The sequence below is a fragment of the Myotis yumanensis genome, unplaced genomic scaffold (assembly GCF_028538775.1).
Source record: "Myotis yumanensis isolate MYYU_CA2020_CCGP unplaced genomic scaffold, mMyoYum1.0.hap1 SCAF_11, whole genome shotgun sequence".
Taxonomy (NCBI): Eukaryota; Metazoa; Chordata; class Mammalia; order Chiroptera; family Vespertilionidae; genus Myotis; species Myotis yumanensis.
Window position 1 is genome coordinate 331,289 of NW_027223762.1, and position 21,384 is coordinate 352,672.

Here is a 21,384-nt window from a genome sequence, read left to right on the forward strand (position 1 = left end):
AGAAACGGATGTGGGCTTTGGAACAAACAGAGGGAGGCAGCCTCACCAGGTCTGCAACCGGGCACTGGCCTTCCTCTCTCTGGCCATTTCCCCACCCGTCCTGAGGGGAAGTGAGGGTCCTGTGCCTGGCCATCCCTCGGGCGATCAGTCCCCTCGCAGGCCTGGCTGCCGGAGGGGCCTTTACCGGCAGGTCCCCGTGACGCCCCGCTCTCCCTGCCCCACGCGGGGCTCCAGGGGTGGGTGACTCCACCCAGTGTCCTGAGCTGCAGGCGGCACCGCATGCTGTTCTCCCGCCGGCCTGGAGGCCAGAAATCCAAGATCCGGTGCCAGGGTGGTTCCTGTGGCCGGAGGTGCAGTCGCCCAGGCCTCTCTGGGCTCCTGGGACGCTGGTCCCGGTGCCCTCAGCTGTCATGCTGACTCCGCCTCCTGGTCACAGCGCTTCGCTGTCTGTCCTCACGGCTTTTCTCTGCTTCCCATGAGCTGGCCCTGATGGCCCTGTCCTCACTTGACTAATCCCACCTGCAAGGGCCCTGTCTGCAGAGAAGGTGGCGTTCCGAGGGGGAAGCACTGGTTCTGGGGTCACGGCCAACAGGCAGGTTACCGAGGGGTGTCCGTGAGCATCTGAGCTGAGTGCAGGGGCTCCCATGGCGATGGTAGGAGAGGAAGTGTGAGTCTGGCTGTTCACGTGGCAACTGGCAGCTCTGGTCAGAGCGATGGTGGACACCAGGGCCAGGGAGCAGCCCTGCATGAGATGCTCAGAGGACCAAGCCAAGACGACCCTGGAAGGTGGTACCCGCAGGCACAGCTCCTGGGCACAGGGGATGCGTGCAGATTAGCCTCTTATTTTCTAGAACCTTCTGCTGCACACTTAGTACCCTCTTCACTGCCTTCGATGCCTCTGCTCAGGAACGTACTTCTGTTAAATGGTTTTTTAAAAACACATCTGGACTGTTGCTTATACCCAATCTCTTCCCATGTCCCAGCTCAACCCCAACTCGGTTATGAAACTGTCATCCGAGCATCTGCACAGAAGGCTCTATGTCCAGAGTCAATGAAAGGGACACTGTCGCGCTGGCCGGTGGCTCAGCGGTTGGAGCGTCAGCCTATGGGCTGAAGCGTTTCATGTGGAGTCCTGGTCAAGGGCAGGTGCCCCAGCCCCAGTCCGGGCGCATGCGGGAGGCGACCCATCAATGTGTCTCTCACACCGAGGTTTCTCTCTCTCTCCACCCTCCTACCTCCCTTTCACTCTCTCTAGAAATCAATGGGGAAAATATGCTCGGGTGAGGATTCAAAAAATAATAAAATGAAGGGAAACTTGTCTATTATTGCAAAGAGCCTGTGGTTATTGGAGCACTCTGGGCGCTTTCCTCACAGACACTCCGTGTGTGAAGTCACCATCAGCTCTCCAAACTGGAGCAAACAGCCTCTGTGCGGAGGAGAAAGTGCACGTCGCTGATGGTGACACTAACATTCCTGCCGCCGGCTCGGCTGTGCAACAGAACCCACAGGCGGCAAAGCAACCGGCGTCTCCTCCTCACCATGGTGGTGCCTGGAGGTCAAGATCCAGGCCCCCGATGGTCCTGTGTCCAGTGAGGGCGGCATCCAGGTGCGCAGACGGGGGTGTGTCCTCCAGATGCAGAGATGGGGGTGTGTCCTCCAGGTGCGCAGATGGGGGTGTGTCCTCCAGATGCAGAGATGGGGGGGTGTCTTCCAGGTGCGCAGATGGGGGTGTGTCCTCCAGATGCAGAGATGGGGGTGTGTCCTCCAGGTGCGCAGATGGGGGTGTGTCCTCCAGGTGTGCAGATGGGGGGGTGTCCTCCAGGTGCGCCGATGGGGGGTGTCCTCCAGGTGCGCAGATGGGGGGGTGTCTTCCAGGTGCGCAGATGGGGGTGTGTCCTCCAGATGCAGAGATGGGGGTGTGTCCTCCAGGTGCGCAGATGGGGGTGTGTCCTCCAGGTGTGCAGATGGGGGGGTGTCCTCCAGGTGCGCAGATGGGGGGTGTCCTCCAGGTGCGCAGATGGGAGTGTGTCCTCCAGATGCAGAGATGGGGGGGGTCCTCCAGGTGCGCAGATGGGGGTGTGTCCTCCAGGTGCAGAGATGGGGGGTGTCCTCCAGGTGAGCCTGATGGGTGTGTCCTCCAGGTGTGCAGACAGGGGTGTGTCTGTGTCCTCCTGGTGGCTGGTAGGAGGGTTGCTGAATTCTGGCTGGAAGCAGTGGGGTGATAGGTAGCACTGCTTTTGAGGGGAGGGTGGGGGAGAGATTGAGCTCCCCTGGGACAAGGGCACCCATCCCTCATCACCTTCCAAAGTCCCCACCCCATTACCATCCCACTGGGGCTTCGGTTTCGAACTATGAAATCTGGGGGGATTCCATAGTCACTCCCATAGGAAGGTCCGTCCGGCATAAGGAAGTGCAGGGGGTGGAGCCGCATTCACAGGCCGCCCCCTGTGACCCGGGAGCTGCCCGGCCAGGCCCATACCCTCCGTCCTCAGACCTTGGTGCCGTCACGGCCACCAGCACCGACATGCATCCGTTTTCATTTTAGCGCCTTTTCTCGGGGTCGTGGATGATGTTTTAGCGCCTGCATTTCCGAGGAGGTGTCTGGTACCCATGACTCTTGGTTTACAGAGGAAACCGGTCCACCTTCTGCTTGTTAATAATTTAACAAAAACCACCCCGAGCCGCAGCGGCTGCGGCGCAGCCAAGGCACCTGTGTCCACAGCCCTCCCGGGTCATGACCCTGCCCCTGCCTCAGGTCACTGTCCCCGAGGGGGCGGCCCTCAGGAGGAGCGGCGCCTCGAGAGCAGAGGTCCTGGGACGCACTAACCTGAGCTGGTCTGGAATGAGGGCAGGACGAGGGCCGTGAGGAGGGAGAGCAGGAGGGATCGCCGCGGACAGCCGCTGTGGGTGCCCCTAGGCCTCCTGGGTGTGGGTGTTGTTCAGAATGTCCCTGACCTGGGAGAGATCTCACGGAGACGCGTGACGCATCCTGGGGCCGGGGCAGTGACACCAGGGGGAGAGCTGACCCTCCCCCTGGGGCCCTGTGCCCACCTGGGACCCAAATGGTGCGGCCCCGAAAGAAGACACAGACCCCAGCTAGAGATCCGTCGTGCTACAAATGTGGCAACACCTTTTATTTCGAGGAAAGATGTGTGAACATCAGCATGACAAAGTTTGTACAAAGTCCACAATTTAAAAATGAAGTATCACTGCAACTCGTGATTCCACACATTTTAGCAAAATTAAAGTGTCAACAAACCCATGCCGTGTCGTACAAAAATAAATCAAACTTCAGTTCCACAGAGCACAATAAATATTTATACAAAATTCTGTCTTAATAAATGGTCACTTAAATTAACTTAGAAATGAATATGAACAATAAGTTATAATAAATAAACTCTGATGACTCACGATAATTCCATATGAAAGGTCAGCATTCTAGTATGAGACACTGTGATCCCCTATATAATATCACAGGTGACTGATTGGATATTATTACCAATGTTAGGTGAGCAGCAGATTTGTGCTTAAAACCCCTTTCCATTGTACACAGGTGATAACAAGAATCCAAAACCGAGACTACCTATTACTCTACGAGAAGCATCACTATATGGCGAGAAGCTGCAGACACACGGGATGCAGATGCCGATATGAACAGCGGCGGCGGCCGGGGCGTGGCAGCGGGTGCTGGCCCTGGCGTCAGCTCTCGAAGGCAATTCTGAGCGTGGCAGCTACGACTACACGCTAACAGAGAGGGCCCCGAGCAGCTGCGGAGCCCGGTCATGACACACCTTTTCCCAGCTCGTCACGGGAGTCCTTGTGAGAATGGAGTGTGTGTACAGTGAGCGTATAAAGTGCCGCTGGGATGTGGTTATATACACGTCCACGAGGTCGGGCATTGGATCAGAGTCTGTGGGAGGCCCGGCAGCCCCCTCAGCGTGGCGCCGGTCCGCCCGCGGGCCCCGGGTCCTCCGGGCCGGCGTCGCGAGCCTGGGACGCGGATTGCACACCTCTGCTCGGACACAGAGGACAGGTGAGTGCAAATAGTCGACTGGCACGTTGTGGGGACAATGACCCTGTAAGTCCTGTTCTGCTAAAAATATTTTTTTAATTTTTACAAAACCCATCTTTTTTTCATAACAAAATTTTAAAGTACTTTTGTACTTCCTGTGTGACATCTAGACATGGAAGGAAGTGATGCCATGATACGGCCGGGAGTCCTCGGGGCAGACCGGTCAGTCTCGGGTCGTCGGGGACACGGTGGTCTCCAGGGGCAGACACGTCGGGGGAGCTCGCGACAGAGAAAGTGCTGAAGTACATCCAGGACACCCGCTTGGACGGGCTCCAGAGCGTGGGGAGAGCCCTCAACGCGGCCGAAGGCTCACCGAAGCCCGAGTCACGGGAGACAGGGTTCTGAGCAGCTTTGCCACCAAATCCAGCAGAAAATCCAGTCCCGTAACTCGAAGACTCACAAGTCCTTTCCTTTATGCCCCAAACGCAAAATAATAACAACAGCAACGACAGTGTTGAAGGTGGAGGGGAATAAATACTCGCAAGTGAGCTCTGAGCTCTGAGCGGAGCGAGCGCGGGCTCCTTGGCCAGGCCTCCCTGCAGCAGAGCCATGGAGGCAGGGGCGGGGAGGGCGGCTCGAGTTCGCTGGGGAGAGGTCTTCGCTGCCTCCTGCAGCCCCTGCGGGAGCTGTTCCCAGGTCTCACCTGCCACTCAGGAGCAAACCAGAAAGTGCTGCGTAAGCTGCTTTGCATCTTCTGCCAAGTGTCCATGGCTTGATGTTCTTACAACAAATTACTTATCTCATTTCTTACAGTTAATCCATATGCCATTTCCTTGGAATGCAAAAAACCTCACTTATTGCCCCCACCATACACCATCCTCCTAAAACAAACAAACAAAAAAATCACATAATATTTCCAAGCAGTGTTCAAAAATAAAGCATTTTTTTTGCAAACAATTCTTGCTATGAAACAATATGCACACAAATGTACTTCTTAAATCCCATGAAATCCTCCGACACGAGGTGAGATGACGATGTCGGAAACGCGGCCGCACCGCCTCACGGCCATTCACAGCCGTTTCTTTTTGTCCATTTCAGTTCAAATACTAAAACATGTAACCGCTAAGCATTAAAAAGAATGTACACTCTATTGTGATCAGCTTACCTCTTCAGAAATATATATATCCCCCCAATGTGCATACATTAGCAGCTATGAACATGACATGGAGAACCACACTATGTCGGCTCATGGGAAACGTACGCAACGTGAATGTGTCCACACTATGTGCAGGTGCTATTGTGAGGGCGGGACGTGAGGCCATGGAGTCTCTGGGCGGGACACTCGGACAGACATGCGCACGGATGCGCTCGGGCGGGGCAGCAGCAGGGCGACAGGCGTCCTTTCTAGCAGGTTCCGCCACTACGTCACTGAGCAGCTGGTCAGACCTGAATTCCTCTCACAGCCTGCTTTATATTTTCCAGGAGGGCTTTATTTTCTGGGCTCTGATAACGATCTTGATTTGTATACATGTCCGTCAAAGTAGTCACGTATGCATCAAAATTTTGTTCATTGATTGGGTCCTACGAGATATTAAATAGTAGTTCATACACAGCTTTTATTTTCTTAATAGGAATTCACATCAGCATAAAAAGCATCACAGCCTAGGCCACTGTCTGCATCATATTAAGGCCTCCTCGGAGCACACTTACTCTACGGGCGCCCTGACCAGCCACCAGCGCTCTAAGCAGGCAGCGCCACGGCGGTGTCTCCGACATCTCCTCCCGGTGGCTGGGCAGCCACCAGTGCCGCCTGCACTCAGTCACTCACCACAGCGGCAGTTGGGTGTCAGCCAGACTGAGGGTCAGGGGCTGGCCAGGTGGGCAGTCGGGAGCCGACTCAGTCACTTACCACGGCGGCAGCTGGATCTGAGACTGTGGGTCAGGGGCTGGCCAGGTGGGCACGCAGGGAGAAGACTCGGTCACTTACCATGTGCGGCAGCTGGATGTTGGCCAGACTGTGGATTAGCGACTGGCTCAGGTTCGCCAGCTCGTGCAGCAGAGACTCGTTCTGCTGCTCGATCACTTTGTTCTCCTCCTCGATGGTCTTCAGGCTGCTCTCCATGGTGGTGATCTGAGAGGCACAAAGTGTGGACACAGGGAGCTGGGCTCCGCCCCACAGGGAGGGGCACGTCTACCGATGCAAAGAGAGGACCTCTTTGCTTAAATAAAAGGCTTCAAAGGTTAAGAATCTGTCATTTTAAGGGGTTGGCCTTCCTGCTCATCCCACACAAACACCAGCAACCAGGTGACCGATGGCCACTGGCTCTAGCAACGCCCCCCCTAAACCTGCAGAGACCGATGTGGGGGAGCACAGGGAAAAAGAGGAAAGACAAAGGGCACCTCCCAGTGCTGGTCCCTGGCCTGTGTCCCAGAGGTGGTAGGAGCGGCTGGAGCCCAGGGGGCAGGAGCGGCTGGAGCCCAGGGGGCAGGAGCGGCTGGAGCCTAGGGGGCAGGAAGGGGTGGAGCCCAGGGGGCAGGAGCGGCTGGAGCCCAGGGGGCAGGAAAGGGTGGAGCCCAGGGGGCAGGAAGGGATGGAGCCCAGGGGGCAGGAAGGGGCTGGAGCCCAGGGGGCAGGAAGGGATGGAGCCCAGGGGGCAGGAAGGGGTGGAGCCCAGGGGGCAGGAAGGGGCTGGAGCCCAGGGGGCAGGAAGGGATGGAGCCCAGGGGGCAGGAAGGGATGGAGCCCAGGGGGCAGGAAGGGGTGGAGCCCAGGGGGCAGGAAGGGGCTGGAGCCCAGGGGGCAGGAGCGGCTGGAGCCCAGGAGGCAGGAGCGGCTGGAGCCCAGGGGGCAGGAAGGGGCTGGAGCCCAGGGGGCAGGAAGGGGCGAGACTGACCTGAGTCCTGAGCTTGATCATGTCGGCCTCCATCTGTGAGTTGGACTCGTTCAGCTCCTTGATTTCTTCGTCCAGCTGTTTGATTTCTTCGTCATTCTCTATCCCTGCCCCGGCGAACATAAACCAAGTGCATTACAACTCTGCTCAGGGAACCACGTGAGAATTCCCAGTTTTCTTATTTAAGACGAGTGGCCCGGTGCACAGACTCATGCACATTGAAAGGAAGTTAATTAGGAGGTGGCTGATGGGGCGGGACTGGGAGAGATGGCTCCAGACATGCCCTGGAGCCAACCTCCCGCGGTCCCTCCCTGGAGCCTGCGGAGTGAACAGGGTCCCTCGGCCTGTGGGGATCGGGCCAAAACCAGCTCTCCAACTTCCCCCAAGGGGTCCCGGAGTGCGAGAGGGCACTCTGCAAAGTTGCTGTTGTACAGGGTGTGGAACACAAACACAAGTGTGCAGTAACCAGATTCGGGGCTGACAGTGCCCCAGCAACAACATAACCCACAGCTGATGCGCCCCACGAGGAATCGGGCTCCCTCCTCTCTGGTTTCGGGGTGCATCATCCGAGAACCACTGCTGCCAAGTCACTGCAGCTTGGCAGCTCCTGCATTGAGCGTCTGCCCCCTGGTGGTCAGTGTGCATCATAGCGCCCGGTCGGATGGGTGGACACTTAGCACATTAGCCTTTTATACAGATAGAAAATAGTCATGTTTGTGTGTCCTTCTGTCCCCAACCACTGCCCTCCTTTCAATTAAGGCCCTAAAACCAGACACCATCCGCTGGGGTGCGCAGACCGCACTGAGGGTCACCCTCCCGGTGACTGATCGGGGCCGCGGGGGGTGACCTCACTCGGCGAGGAGCGCGCTTGAGGACGCAAACTTTCCTTGGCTCTGCGCTTGTCCGGAGGGGCCAGAGTGCTGGTTGGGGTTACAGGTCACTTTTGGCAAGTGGGCACGTGCACAGGGATGGAACTGCAGGTCCCCGAGGCTGGCACGTCCTCCACGCCGATGGGGCGGCAGCACTCAGAGGAATGGACTTTGCAGACGGATCAGGAACCCCAGGCCTGGGGTGCTCAGAGTGAAGGCGAGCGGAGGGGCCTGAATCTGATCCTGGGGGAGGCTGGGTGGGGGCAGAGGCACCAAAGGGGAGTCTTGGGGAGAAACCACTGGAACCCCCGGTGTGGGACCCCTGAGACACTGCTGTGACTGGGGAGGTGATGGGTGCTTGGGGAGGACTCTCCCGGGTTAACAGGCTTTATCGTAAGGGACAGACCTGGTCAGTCCCACTTGGTCTCTAATCGTGCTCAGATATGGTGAAGCGAGAGAACCGAGCACTGACCTGTGACTGCGGTCAGTCCTGAGCCGGGGTGGGGTGGGTGTGGGTGTGGGTGTGGGTGTGGGTGATGTGGGTGTGGGTGGTGATAGTGGTGTGGGTGGTGGTGGTGTGGGTGTGGGTGGTGGTGATGTGGGTGGTGGTAGTGGTGTGGGTGGTGGTGATGTGGGTGTGGGTGGTGGTGGTGTGGGTGTAGGTGTGGTGGTGTGGGTGGTGGTAATGGTGTGGGTGGTGGTGGTGGTGTGGGTTTGGGTGATGTGGGTGTGGGTGGTGGTAGTGGTGTGGGTGGTGGTAGTGGTATGGGTGGTAGTGATGTGGGTGTGGGTGGTGTGGGGGTGGTGGTGGTGTGGGTGTGGGTGATGTGGGTGTGGGTGGTGATAGTGGTGTGGGTGGTGGTGGTGTGGGTGGTGGTGGTGGTGTGGGTGTGGGTGATGTGGGTGTGGGTGGTGGTAGTGGTGTGGGTGGTGGTGGTGTGGGTGGTGGTAGTGGTGTGGGTGTGGGTGGTGTGGGGGTGGGTGGTGGTAGTGGTGTGGGTGGTGGTGGTGTGGGTGGTGGTGGTGGTGTGGGTGTGGGTGATGTGGGTGTGGGTGGTGGTAGTGGTGTGGGTGGTGGTGGTGTGGGTGGTGGTAGTGGTGTGGGTGTGGGTGGTGTGGGTGATGGCAGTGGTGTGGGTGTGGGTGGTGGTGGTGTGGGTGGTAGTGATGTGGGTGTGGGTGGTGTGGGGGTGGTGGTGGTGTGGGTGTGGGTGATGTGGGATGGGTGGTGGTGTGGGCAGCAGGGGTGGTGCGGGTGGGTTACCGTTGCTGGCGCGCTGCCGGATGGTCAGCATCTGCTCCCCAGACAGCTTCGCCTTCTTCATGGCTGACGTGGCTCGTGGGCAGCCTGACAAGCTGGGGACAGACGGGAAATCGTTAGTCGTGGGTCTCGGAGTGGATGCGGTTCTGAGCGGGGCTGTCACTGCGTCATCTCCTTCGGCTGCTGTGGCTCAGGGCCATGTGGACACCGGCGGGGCGGCGGGGCCTGGGACCCCCCAGTGGGCAGTGGGCACTGACACGAGGTGGGATTTGAACCGAAGGCGAACACAGCAGATGCAGGCAGTGAGCTCCCTGCACACTCAGGCCTCTCAGGGCAAAGCACCCCCTCGCCACCCACCCCCAGGAGGCCACTTCCAAGTGTCAGTATCTCATCTGACAGCTTTGAAACCAGTGCCAATGTCACCCAGTGGAGGGTTTGGTTCTGACGCCTCCCTTCCCTTGGCTTGGCCTGTGCTGAGCTGGTCCGCGGTCTCCTGCCTCCTGCCTCCTCCTCACTGTGTGCGTCCTCTGCACCAGAGCCCCTGTGCGGGCCCAGCTGGCCTCCCTCCCCTCGTCTGCCTGCAGGGCGAGGCTCCTCACAAGACCCTCTGTGCACGGCCAGGGGCCAGGGGCCATGGGCACGTGACTGGAAGCTGCACACACGTGTGTATGTAGTGATATCCGACGGACCACTGTGCGTCCTCCTCCGTGCTGTGCGGACCGTGCATCCGTCCACCACCGATGGTGCAGATCTGCGATTGGCCGGATCGACTCGGTGCCCACACTGACCGGCCTTCCTGCGTTTGTTCTGGGGCTGAGCTCTCCGCCGCTCGCAGCTCACGCAGAGCCCGGTGCTGGTCCTGAGGGACGGCCCCGGGGTCAGGAGTCTCCATAGCTGCTGCTCTTCCCTGGACTTTGCTGATGGTGCCTCCAGATTTGCAGGGGACGGGGCAGCGGCCCCTCAGCCCGGAGGGGTGTCACCAGCCCCAGCCCCAGCCCTCTGCATCCCCGAGGGCAACCCCCAGAGGATTCCAGGAGCAGATGGGGCAGGAGGCACCGAGGGCCAGGCGAGCCCTCTGAGGGCTGCCCGTCCAGTGGCCAGTCTCAGGGCTGTTTCCTGAGCTGACCTGCTCCTCAGGCTGCCCCATCCCCTCCTCCAGCCCCTCAGCGCCTGTGCTTGTCCTCGCTGGGCCCTGGGCCTCAGCACCTGCACCACCAAGAGCCCCCCCGACCCCCCCGCACTCCCTGAGGGGCCGCCCTCCTGGAGGGGCGCCTCTCCCAGCACAGCTGTGTCCTAGCAGCCCTCTGAGACGGGTCCCTCTGCAAGGCCCAGCTCCCGCTCTCCGTCCCCGCTGGGCCACACGGCCTGCAGCCGGGAATGCGCCCTCCCAGTGGACCCCCCCTTCTCCCCAAGTCTGTCACTACACAGGGCCAGTCTGCCCTGCGCCCGCAGGACCCTGGCCAGGGCCCCACCTCAGCAGCCCTGCCTCTGGGCCGCAGGCTCCGCCTCATTCGCATCCTTAGTGGTCTCTCCATCCTACCCAGAGGCCTGTCCTCCGTCCTCAGGGACCCCACAGGTCTGAGAGCTCAGCGGTGAGTGCAGATCCACATCACACACTGGGTGCCTCCACGAGTTCCTGCCTGAGACCCAGGGGCCAGGATTACGTTACGGCGCGGCGCCGGCCGGGAGAGCATCGCAAACAGGAGCGCACAGAAGCCAAAGCAAGAAGCAAAGGGCTCAGTGGCTCCAAACCTCGCTGAGGCGCAGGACCCACTGGTCTGTGCTTCCCTTAGCTTTCAGGCGGGTGAGGTGCAAACAGGCTGCAGGCAGCCCCATCCGCCTGCCTGCGGTGACTGGGTGACGCCTGCCTGCAGGTAGGTCTGGAACACCTGGCCCAGGCCTCCCGGGCGGTCCCTGCGAGGGCGCAGTGCCATCTGGTGGCGGCTCGGGGAAAAGCCACACATTGGTCTCTGCCTGGGCACTAGGCGAGCTTCAGGGAGGCAGTTCTGAAATGGAGGCCCAGAGGCCCCCCGCAAACGCTCTGGGCGTGGACCTGCAAAGCCACAGAACTGCGGGTCTGGCCGTCCTGTTCTGGGCAGCAACATTAACAGTCCTGCACCTCCCGCCTGGCCCAGGCGGCTGCTCTGGCGCCAGCACCAGGCACCCCAGGGCGGAACCCAGGGGCCTGGGGAGAGGCAGGGACCAGGGGGCCTTCCCCTGGACACTGCCCTGAAGGGCCTTCCCTCGGGAGACGTCACAGCTCAAACAGCTGGCGAGCAGATGTCCCAGGGTGTGCGGCTGCCCGTGGGAGGAAGGAAGCATCTGAGAGCCACTGGGGGTGGGGGTGGGACACGTGTTCAGCGCCAGGGAAGTGGGGAGAGGGTGAGCACCCCAGACAGGCCCCGTGTGCTCAGCTCCCAGGACACGCACCCAGGTGCACGCAGCCTCCTTCGCACGACTGCCCATGACCTCCCTCGCCGTCTGTCCCCCCCCCCCCCCCCCCATGACACCCTCAGTGAAGGCTCCCGGGTCCAGGAAAGGAGGCTGAGTCCGCAGGAGCCGCTCCTCATCGGGGACAAGAGGGAACCCCAAGATGGACGCTCCTGTGCCAGGCGTTGGAGCAGCAGGATGGGGCCGGCCCTGTGGTCAGGAGCCGCAGCCAGCCCCCGTTGCTGACCATGAACTTTCCAGCAGCCGACACAGCCGCCTCCTGGTCTCTCACGAGGGTCAGCACGTGGTCTAGTGTCCGTCCTCGCTGGGCTGCGCCCCCACCAGCCCACGTCCGAGTGCCCAGGACCGTGACGGGGCCCGTGTTTGGGAACGTGATCACGTCCAGATGGAGGAGGGTGGTCCGGTGGGGCCCTGGCCCATGACTGGCGTCCCCGTAGGAGGAGGGCCATGCGGCACAAACAGAACAAGGCCAGGTGACGACGGGCAGAGACTTGAGGTGAAGCATCCTCCAGCGATTTCTGGCCCCGGCAGAAGCCGGGAGAGGCAAAGAGGACCTACTTATGGCCCCCAGATGTGGGGGGCCCATCTGTGGGGATGTCCGGGCGGCTCAGGGATGCACACAGCGAGTTCTTAGCTGACGCTGTGCTCCGAGTCCAGGCGTGTCCCAGTCCCACAGGCTCCTCTTGGTGTCAGTGTGTGACCAGAACTGCTGTGTGCATACGAGCCGCACGGTGAATCAGGGCAAGTGGCAGGACGTGTGGGAAAGCGATTCTTCCGGGGGACCCCATGGCACGGAGACTCGGACGCCCTGGAGTCTGAGCTATCTCTGCCCAGGGGGGTCCTAGTGGCTCTGGAGTGGCCTCCTCAGGCTTGGTTTTCAGAGGGCGCCCGCAGGGAACCTGAGCCGCGCCCGGCAGGCCCCCTGTGAGGAGAGCAGGTCATGGCGGGCTCCTGAGTGCCAGTGGGAACACCGCTGGGCCTTAGGAGGCCCAGGCTGCCGGGCCTGCGGGCTCAGGCCGGGACCAAGCACACTAACAAGTTGGCCCTGGGCCTGGGGGATAACGAGGTGGTGCGTGGCCGCGCTTCGGGGAGTCCTGGGGAGCACAGAGGCTGCTTGCCTGGCAGGGACGCCGGGGGCGGGGGGGGGGGGGGGCGTGGTGGTGGCTAGGGCTGTGGGGAGGGAGCCCAGCTGTGACCTGCAGCCTTTCCCTCTCACCAGCCCCGTGGGATTCACAGTTTGACAGTTGCTGGATCTGAGCTCCTCCCTCCCAAGTGCTCACGGTCAGACACTAACTCGCTGATGAAAGAGCGAGCGCTTCTGAGCTGGTTCAGGGTAGTGGTCAGCGGTCAGCGGTCAGCACAGGGCGGTGCCAGGAACTCGCTCCCAGGTGCATCCGACGGACCCAGCGGGAAGCCATCCTCCAAGGGGTAGTGAATTCAAATCCCTCCCGACTCTCCAGTGACGATGGACCGCAGGCCGGGCTCGGGAAGGGGCTCTGAGGACTCATCGTCAGGGTCTTTAGTGGGAACGGCTTGGACCCAGAATCCCCACTGGTGTCCTCTGCCTGGACCTGTGGTCCTGGTGAAAGAGGCCACGACGGTCGCTCCGAGAGGGAGCAAAGGCCCACCCTCCTGCTCACTGCAGACAGGACGTCACTGAGGCCCGAGGCTCCTGGGCCTTCTGCCTGGAGGGGCGGCTGAGTGAGCAGCCATGGGGCTTCCCCTCCCTGGAGAGCAGGTCGTGACATATGTAGGTCTCGTTAATGACGGCTCCTTGAACACTTGCCCGCCAAAGCCCTGGGCTGGGCCCTACAGGCGTAGCAGTGAGCGCGAGGCCATGGGCCATGGACGAAGCCCACTGCCCACTGCACAGCCTCCGTTAACTCCCAGCCGACAACTTGAAGGAGAGCACTGGTGACCACTTGTCACATTGTAAACTAGCGTTTTGGTTCTAGGACTGTGTCTAGGGTGTGCTTGCAGGAGCCCCTGCAGTGTCTGTGGAAGGAGGCCTGTCCTGGTACCACCCACATCTAGAAAGGAGGCTGGCAGTTAGCGGGCACCCAGCTCCCAGGGAGAGGGGGGGGGAGGCAGCGGAGCTCCCAGTGGGTGGGTCATCCATCCCAGGACGATGCCCACCACCTGCCGGGCCTGCCTGTGCAGACATCTGATACACTGTGCCCTGTTTGCAGGAGGAGGGAAAGGGTGGGCGGGGCTATGGTGGGAGGTGTGTGCACCTGGAAGCTGTAGGGCCAAGGCAGCCTCTGCCCCAGGGCACTTTCCGGGAGGAGACTGGCTGCCTGCCTCAGAGGTGAGCTGCGCCTGGACAGGAGCTGAGATGAGGTCAGGGAGCAGAAGTCTCCTCCTCCCCTTGGGCCCACGTACCCCGTTGGTACCATTTCAACTTTCTATCTGAGTAATTAAGAATTACTGTCTTAATTTTTAAAAATCTTTAAAGAACATGAAGCTCATTGCTGCATATCCCTGAGCACACCCCTTCCTGTGGCTGCACTCAGCTCTGGTGCACTCCGTGCCGGGTGTGGCTCTGCAGGTGGAGCCTGGCTGCCCGGTGCTCACCGTGTGCACCCAGCACGACAGAGCAGGGAAGGGAACAGCCTGGAACCCCCTGCCCCAGCCTGGGGTCTGCAGGGCCAGCAGGAGCCTCAGTTCCTCCTCACCACCCCGCAGCCTGGTTTCTGTGAAGCCAGGACATGAAGCCCAGGGCCGCACTGACCTCTGACCTCCTGCAATGAGCCTGCTCGGCCACTTGATTGAACAGAACAGGCCTCTTCTTCCAAGGCCACCTGCCTGCATATAGTTCCTCTTGCACGAAGCAAATTAAAACGAAGAGTCGACGGCTCTTCTGGAAACTTCCTGCTCTATCTTTGGTTCAGGCATTCAAGGCGAGGCCCTGTGCCCAAGACCAGCCTTGATCCCCGGGGGCCCATGAGTAACTGCGGCTGCAGAGACTCGTGGCCCGACCCCTGGACACCGCTCCCCAGTGTGGCTGTGCTGGGACGCGGGCGCTCTCCCAGGAGCCGGTCTCCTTCCTTCCCGCCTCGGGTCCTCAGCACAGGGGAGAGCTGAGCTGTGCGCTCTCACACCTGTCGTGCCTGAGCCCTCGCAACCTCCAGGAAGGCCGGCCAGGGGCACTCACCTGCGGTGCGTGAGGAAGCTGCCGCTGACGTGCCCGGAGCCATCGCAGCCGGGTGTGGGACAGGACATGCCCTCCGTCTTGACCGACTTCCAGGAGAACTGGGAGCCATTGAGGTACCCGTCCTTTTGCCTCTTGGCCGCCAGGGGGCAGCCGGAGGCGCTGCGGTGGGAGGCGTACTTCCCGGTGATGTGGCCCTGGCCGTCACACCCGGGAACGGGGCACCTGAGAGCAGACAGAGGAGACACGCTTTCCTGCCTGGCCGCACACAGCTGGTGGCTCTACAGCAACTCGGCATCACCTGACTCCACTCATGTCTCGGGCCAGACACGGACGGGAAACGTGAGTGGATGACACCACCAGTGGGACGAGGGCGTGTTTCACCCTCGCAGACACCCGCCCAGGGCCCGAGTCTGCTGACGAGTCCACCGTTGGACAGAACCACGGCTTTGATGGAGGAAATATGTCAAGTCAGTGGGAACTGCAGGGTGTTTTTCCAAAAGGCTATTTCATAAACTCGTGTTCTCTCAGGAGCTAGAACACGTTTGTTTGTCTGGCCATGTTCTCCGGAAGCGGGAGAGAGGATTTAACTGAGGCCCTTGGGACAGTGTGAGCACAGAGCAGGCCACGGGGACACCTGGGGGATCAGTGGAAAGCGATGGGCTGGTGCTGCAGCTCCGAGCGGCTCATGGTGCTTCTGGAGCTTCTCACGACAGCACAGGGCCGAGCACACAGCCAGGCCGCAGACACCTGGGGCGAATTCACGGCTCCTCACAGGCCCCAGGCTGTGGGTTTGGCCTGCATTTTTTCTTAAAACAGTAAAGTTTTAATGCTATATAATTTGCATTGCCTATTTATTTTGATACATTTTAATTTATTTTAATAATTTTTATTTTAATTAATTTTTATTTTAATAACAATTTTTGCAAAGGCACTGAGTGAGGTTAAAATCTCACGGAGACAGCACCAGGTTTATCATATGGATTTTTGAGATCCAGGCTCACTGGGCACTGGTTCTGGGCAAAGGCCTGGGTGAGTGGGAGGGCGGACACTCTGGCTCCGGCCCCACATGCCAGGAGCCTCGGTCCAGCTGAGAGTGGATGTAGCTACATGATTCCACGAGCCAGATGCCAGCACAGTGCTCACCCTGATCCTGTGTTCAATACCTTCCTCTACTTCCATGAACCTGCCTTTCCCGTGAAGAGGCTGTGTTTTGCCCCCGGGAAGAGGGACGCTTCACAGCTTAGTTACTCAGAACATCAAACTGATGGGTATTCGCCTGTTACATCAACTACAACTTAGACATCCCATTTAGTTTGGGTTTAAATGATCTGACCTTGCAGTTGATTGACACCCCAAAGCGTGTCCTCCCCACCGACTCTCACCTGCTCCCCGCACCTGCCCTGTGGCCCCGCCCCCCCCGCACGCACACCTGATGGGCTCCTGGTCTTCCTTGTCTTCCTTGCTCTGTGCTATCCGGATGCCGCTCTTCTTGGCTCGCGGGCACCCTGAAAGGCTGAGGGGAAGCACGAGGTCAGCACGCCCCCCTCACCAGCCTCGGCTCCTTGACTGCATTCTCTCCAGAGCCCCGCTTCCCGCACGAAAACAAAATCTGGGTCCTCCCGGCGCAGCTCCTCTGTGCCCTCCAAGCATCCCTCCTGCAGGGGTGGCGGCCTAGCGCCGGCACTGCCGTCACTGAATGCCACCGGCCCGCAGCGCGGGGCCTGTTCTCACGGGCGGGCGGCATTTTAACGCTCAGCCTGGTGGCTCTCTCCAGATGACTTACTTCTTGCTGATTTCCATGCTGATGGAAACTAGAGAGCTTTCCTACCACCAACTGAGCGCCGAACCCCCAGAAAAGCCAAACTAAGCATTGATCAACATTTAAAGACTCCTGTTTTTTTGCTTAAAACGTGGAAATGAAAACCCGCTGCTCACTGCCCACCCAGCATGGAGCGCCCTGCAGGACCAGCAGCTGGAGACCGTCTGCCGTTTCACGGTGGGCAGCGGCTCGGAGGCAGATGCTGGGGGGGGTGCCCAGGACAGGCCCTTCTCTCCCTCGAGTCTCAGCTTCCTCGCCTGCACTCCAGAGCGAGCAGGCCCCGTGTCAGCTGGAGGCGAGAGGAGCCCAGGAGGCCCGCCAGGTGTGGGCAGAGAGAGTGCTCAGGGACCTCGACCTTCTCCCAGAGTGGGTCTGTTTGTGATTCCAAAGTTAAACCCAGCAAAGTCACTCTGGTTTGAGGGAGGTGGGAGTTCATGCCTCAGCCGCAGGAGCCGCGGGAGCCGCGGGAGCCGCAGGAGCCGCAGGAGCCGCAGGAGCCGCGGGAGCCGCGGGAGCCGCGGGAGCTTGGGCGCTGTGTGCTGGGAGGGGCAGCGCTGCCTCCGGGCGGCCGTGGGCTCCAGTGTCCCTCAGGCTCCCGAGGAGCGGCTCTCCGATGAGGCTGCGTCCTTTCCGAACAGCGTGTTTCTCTTTCGTCTGTGCGTCCACATGGACGTGAAGGAGACTCTGCCGCTCACCCCCTCCCTCCTCTGCGGACCTGCAGGGGCCACAGGGGACCCTCGAGCAGTGACTTGAACAGAATTAACCCGTCCTGTTAGGGGCTTCTGTCCCACCGGGAATCTGAGGCCGTGGCCCTTCCTGCCTCCCGTCCAGCTGCCCCAGAGCCTCTCTCCCCTCACTGGCCGGCGCCCGCTCTGTCCCCTGGCTGTGGCCCTTCACGCCGATGTGCGCTTTGGGAGGCCTGGCCTAGCGCGGTGGGAGCGGACATTGCGCCAAAGGCCCTTCCAGTCCGTCTCTCTCCCACCTTCTCTGTGCGGAAAGCCACCCGGCCTCCTAGACTTGGGCTGCGTGTCCTGGAGGCTGAGTTCCCCGCCACGCGTTCAGCAGGACTCACACCCGTTTCCCTGCAGCTCCTCCGTGTGCTTGTACCCGCGGCGCCACCACACGGTCCCCCTGGTCCTCAGAGCGCGTGGATTCGGGTGTTGCTGCTGCAGCAACTCGCCTGCTTGACTTTTTACATTTAACTGGAGTTTTAGGTCTAGTTTTACTGCATTTGCTCTAAACCAATGACCTGACGCTGGCTACGCTTTCTGGAGGTGACCCTGAGGTTCTCCGTTAAGACGCCTGGTGAACCAGCTCAGCGCAAGGAGGCTGGTCCTGACGCCGGCCCGTGGCGGGGACCGCAGCACTGGTGACGTCGGTGGACACCTCCGGCTGCCACAGCAGCACCTGCTCAGCACCTGCAGTGGCTCCCACAGCAATGAATTCTCCAGCCCAGGACGTGGGCAGCGCCAGGCGGACCCCAGGAGCCCGGGGGGGGGGGGGGGGCAGTAGGACCTGGCGAGGAAACAGCTGTGCCAGCCAGCGAGCATCCCCCGTGTGGTCACTGGGTGGCTGCAGGGCCTGACCTCTGACCCGCCGACCAGCCCCACGGCTCTGTGCAAACGACCTTCCCCTGGAGGGCAGTGGGCGGTGTGGGCGGACGTGCCTCTGGCGTCCTGACTCTCTGTTTGGGGGGGGCGGGGGGCACTCAAGCAGAAGGCTTGTCTGCCAGACAGCCCCGTCCTGCTGAGCTGCGGCGAGTGGCCGCCGGCAGCGCCCACTGCTGTCCATTGTTTACTTGCGGCCCTGCTGTCCTTCACCCGACGGCCTCCGTTCAGAAAGACCTGGTCCTTCCGCGCTGGCTTGTTCCCCCTGAACACGGTAGGAGGTTCTTGCACCGACCACGGGGCCAAGGCCCACCCTGCGCCGACATCGCACCAAAGCCTCTTTCAATCTGCTCCCGGCACAGGCCCGGCCTGGTGGGCGCTCACAGGATGTGGACGAGTGTCGGCTCGCCCAGATGGCGGTTGCTCCCCGGGACGGCCACTCTGTGCCACGTGTGGACGCTGCCTCCTCCTGGGGAGTGACCGCACGTGACGTGTGAGCTTCAGCATTTCTGTGGGGTCAGCTCTGCGGCCCAGCTGACAGGACTGTGCAGCCTGTGGCTCCAATCTGAATTGTGAGGGTGTCAGAGCCTGCCCCACAGGGACTGTCCTCAGGGGTCTTAAGTCTTCCTGGATCTTCTCTCTCAGTTACGGACACACGCTACCGCTGCCTGTAGAGCTGCTGTGGGTGGAGCCAGCTGCAGAGAGAGCTCTGCCGGGGGCTGGGCTGCCCCAGGGGCGCTCGCTCTCTGAGTGGCCCCGCAGGGCACGGCTGCTCGTGTGACCACGTACCAGTGGGGTCAGTGGGTGCCAGGACCGGCAGCAGGATCCCGGCAGGAGGGGGACAAGAAAGGACGGTTTCAAGGGGAGCACAGTGCCCCACGTACCTTCGGTGGGAAGCGTAGTTGCCGGTAATGTGGCCAGAGCCGTCGCAGCCAGGGGTGGGGCACCTATGATTAAACACACAAACAGGGCAATTTACTTGAAAGGAATGAAATCCCCTGGACAATAACTTTCTTATTTCTCCAGAAAGCGAGCTCCCTTATGCGCACGCTCCCGCGTGAGGAGGGCCTGCAGTGCGGCTCCGGCTGCAGGGACCTGGCTCACCCACCACCACAGACACCAACCCCAGCGACGCTCTCCAGGGGCCCTGACGCCCAGCACCTTGGCTGCTGCAGCCTCCCCTCCAGGACCCGGCCGCCCCGTCCCTGGAGCCGCTGCAGGCGGGCACCACAGGCCTGGCAGCACCCAGCGCACACGTGGAGCAAGGCTCTCCCTCAGACATGTGTGCCCAGGACACGATGCTCTACTGGTCACCCGATGCCAGTGCGGCAGCACCCGGCCCTGGCCCTGGGGGTGAGCTCCACCCACCAGACCACTGGGCAGGTAGTTCTACCTGACCGCCCTCGTTCCTTTTAGCTGACCATGGAGCATCAGGGCCAAGGCAGCCAAGGCGCTTCGATTGGCTCCGGCACCTACGGCCTCTGCCTCACCTCCGAGCCAGGCCGCCCACTCTTCTCCACCGCACTGCCTTGCACTATGGGGGAGAGCGCTGATAACGTTTTAGCGATTCTCCTCCAAATCACTTCCTAAGTACGCCCTCCCAAGAATACCAGACGGTTCTGCAAAGACATTTTCCCTTTAAGCCATTTCAGCTGCATTTGTTCCTGCCAGAAATGTAAAAACTGAGGACAAAAGTCACAAATTTTAAATACTGGACAGATGCCCACTGCTTCTAAGGCAGCGGTTCTCAACCTTCCAGCCCTTTAAATACAGTTCCTCATGTTGTGACCCAACCATAAAATCATTTTCGTTGCTACTTCATAACTGTCATGTTGCTACTGTTATGCATCGTCATGTAAATATCTGATATGCAGGATGGTCTTAGGCGACACCTGTGAAAGGGTCGTTCGACCGCCAAAGGGGTCGCGACCCACAGGTTGAGAACCGCTGCACTAAGGGCTCAGGTGTGCCTCCCACTCAGGGCGCCTCCCTGGTCCGGGTGCTGAGACCAGTGCATGACCTGCACACAGACGGACGTCCTCACGGTCAGACGAGCGTGGGGAGTGGAGGGGAGACACGTGAGCCTGGACTGCGTTCAGCGCTGGGAATGCCATCCTTTGCCAGTTGGATGTATCAACGATTTTTGGTATTAGAAGCTGTCAAATTCTCCTTTAGCCCCAAGAGAGGAAACATAAGTCTAGGTCTGAGGGTGTAGAAATTGGTAGCTGCCATATTGTCCTGAGGTTCAAGCTTAAGCTATAGCGTGTGCTGTCGGAGAATTACAGAGTGACAGCGAGGGGCGTAGAGAAGTTGCTGGTGGGCACGGGGGTGGGATCTTTAAAGTAGGACAGCGAGAAGCAATGAGAGGTTAAAGCAGGATCAGGGTCGAAACAGCCGGAGATCTGACTGCCGCCTCGGCCGCTGTCCAGGTGGCAGCTGCTTCTGTCTGGTCACAAGACTGTTCTGTCACGGCCAAGTGGTCACTGCCTGAGCGATGGCCGGACAGCTGTGCTGTCCAATGGCGCCTCCCGGACGGCGAGCCCAGAGCCCCGGGAGGGACCCTGCAGCATGAGGCTGTCTGACAGGAGCGGGTCCGCAGGAGTTGCCATGGGAACGTACAGGAAGCAGGAATCTTCCCACCGGCAGGGACACACACTTGGCCTTGCTTTTCGCTTTAAAAAAATCCTAAATTTTTCCTAACTTAAGAACTTAGTGAAAATTTATTTAAAATGCATTCATTTTAACACGAGTAGACATAGTTCCATGTGCTGCTCTTTATGCGCCGGAGGAGAGTGACATTCTGTTCAAGTTTAGAGTGAGGCATTACAACCAAAACCCGGCACGTGGAAGTCAGGTCTGACTAATTATAAAGAGGCTTTCACAGTCGTTTCTATGTGATGAAGCCATTTACAAATGCATCGTGTGATTTAACAAAGAGGCATTTAAAATGCCTTTATCACCATAAAAACAAAACACCGATTTGGCTCATTTTTGGAGCTTTCATTCCTAGAAAGAGGCCTTGCTTTCTGAAAAGGTCTGTTTCTATCTCCAGGGTCTCCGGGTAGGCAGCTGGCCTGCCCCCTGCTGGCTGCGGGGCTGCGGGAGGTGGGGGGGGCGGGGGCGGAAGGAGGGGGGGACTGCCAAGTGGCCAGGACTCCTCCTCCTCACCAGGCTGGCCCCAGTCTGACCTCAGTGCAGAGGGGCAGGAGGGGTGCCAGCAGCTCCGGGGACGCAGGGGTCCCTCCCCCCTCCTCCCTGCACTGGCCATGTCCGAGTCCCCAGCACAGCCTCCTCCTGCGCTCCGGGGCCACGCCAGGCGG

The 21,384-nt window shown here is 60.2% G+C and overlaps 1 protein-coding gene across 16 annotated transcripts in view; it reads right to left on the reverse strand.

Moving 5' to 3' along the window:
* Positions 1-3,097: 3,097 nt before the first annotated feature.
* Positions 3,098-21,384, reverse strand: part of MYT1L (myelin transcription factor 1 like) — a 293,521-nt gene continuing 275,234 nt past the window's right edge. For 14 of the 16 annotated variants that reach the window (XM_070428611.1, XM_070428614.1, XM_070428609.1 and 11 more), the window contains 7 exons: positions 18,949-19,011; positions 16,068-16,151; positions 14,639-14,860; positions 9,037-9,128; positions 6,907-7,010; positions 6,000-6,143; positions 3,098-5,593 (listed from right to left, as the gene is read on the reverse strand). In XM_070428611.1, the coding sequence (XP_070284712.1) occupies positions 5,453-5,593; positions 6,000-6,143; positions 6,907-7,010; positions 9,037-9,128; positions 14,639-14,860; positions 16,068-16,151; positions 18,949-19,011 (850 nt within the window). In that variant the 3' untranslated portion in view covers positions 3,098-5,452. The remainder of the gene's footprint in view (positions 5,594-5,999; positions 6,144-6,906; positions 7,011-9,036; positions 9,129-14,638; positions 14,861-16,067; positions 16,152-18,948; positions 19,012-21,384) is intronic. The other 2 variants (XM_070428621.1, XM_070428619.1) reach the window with 1 other exon arrangement.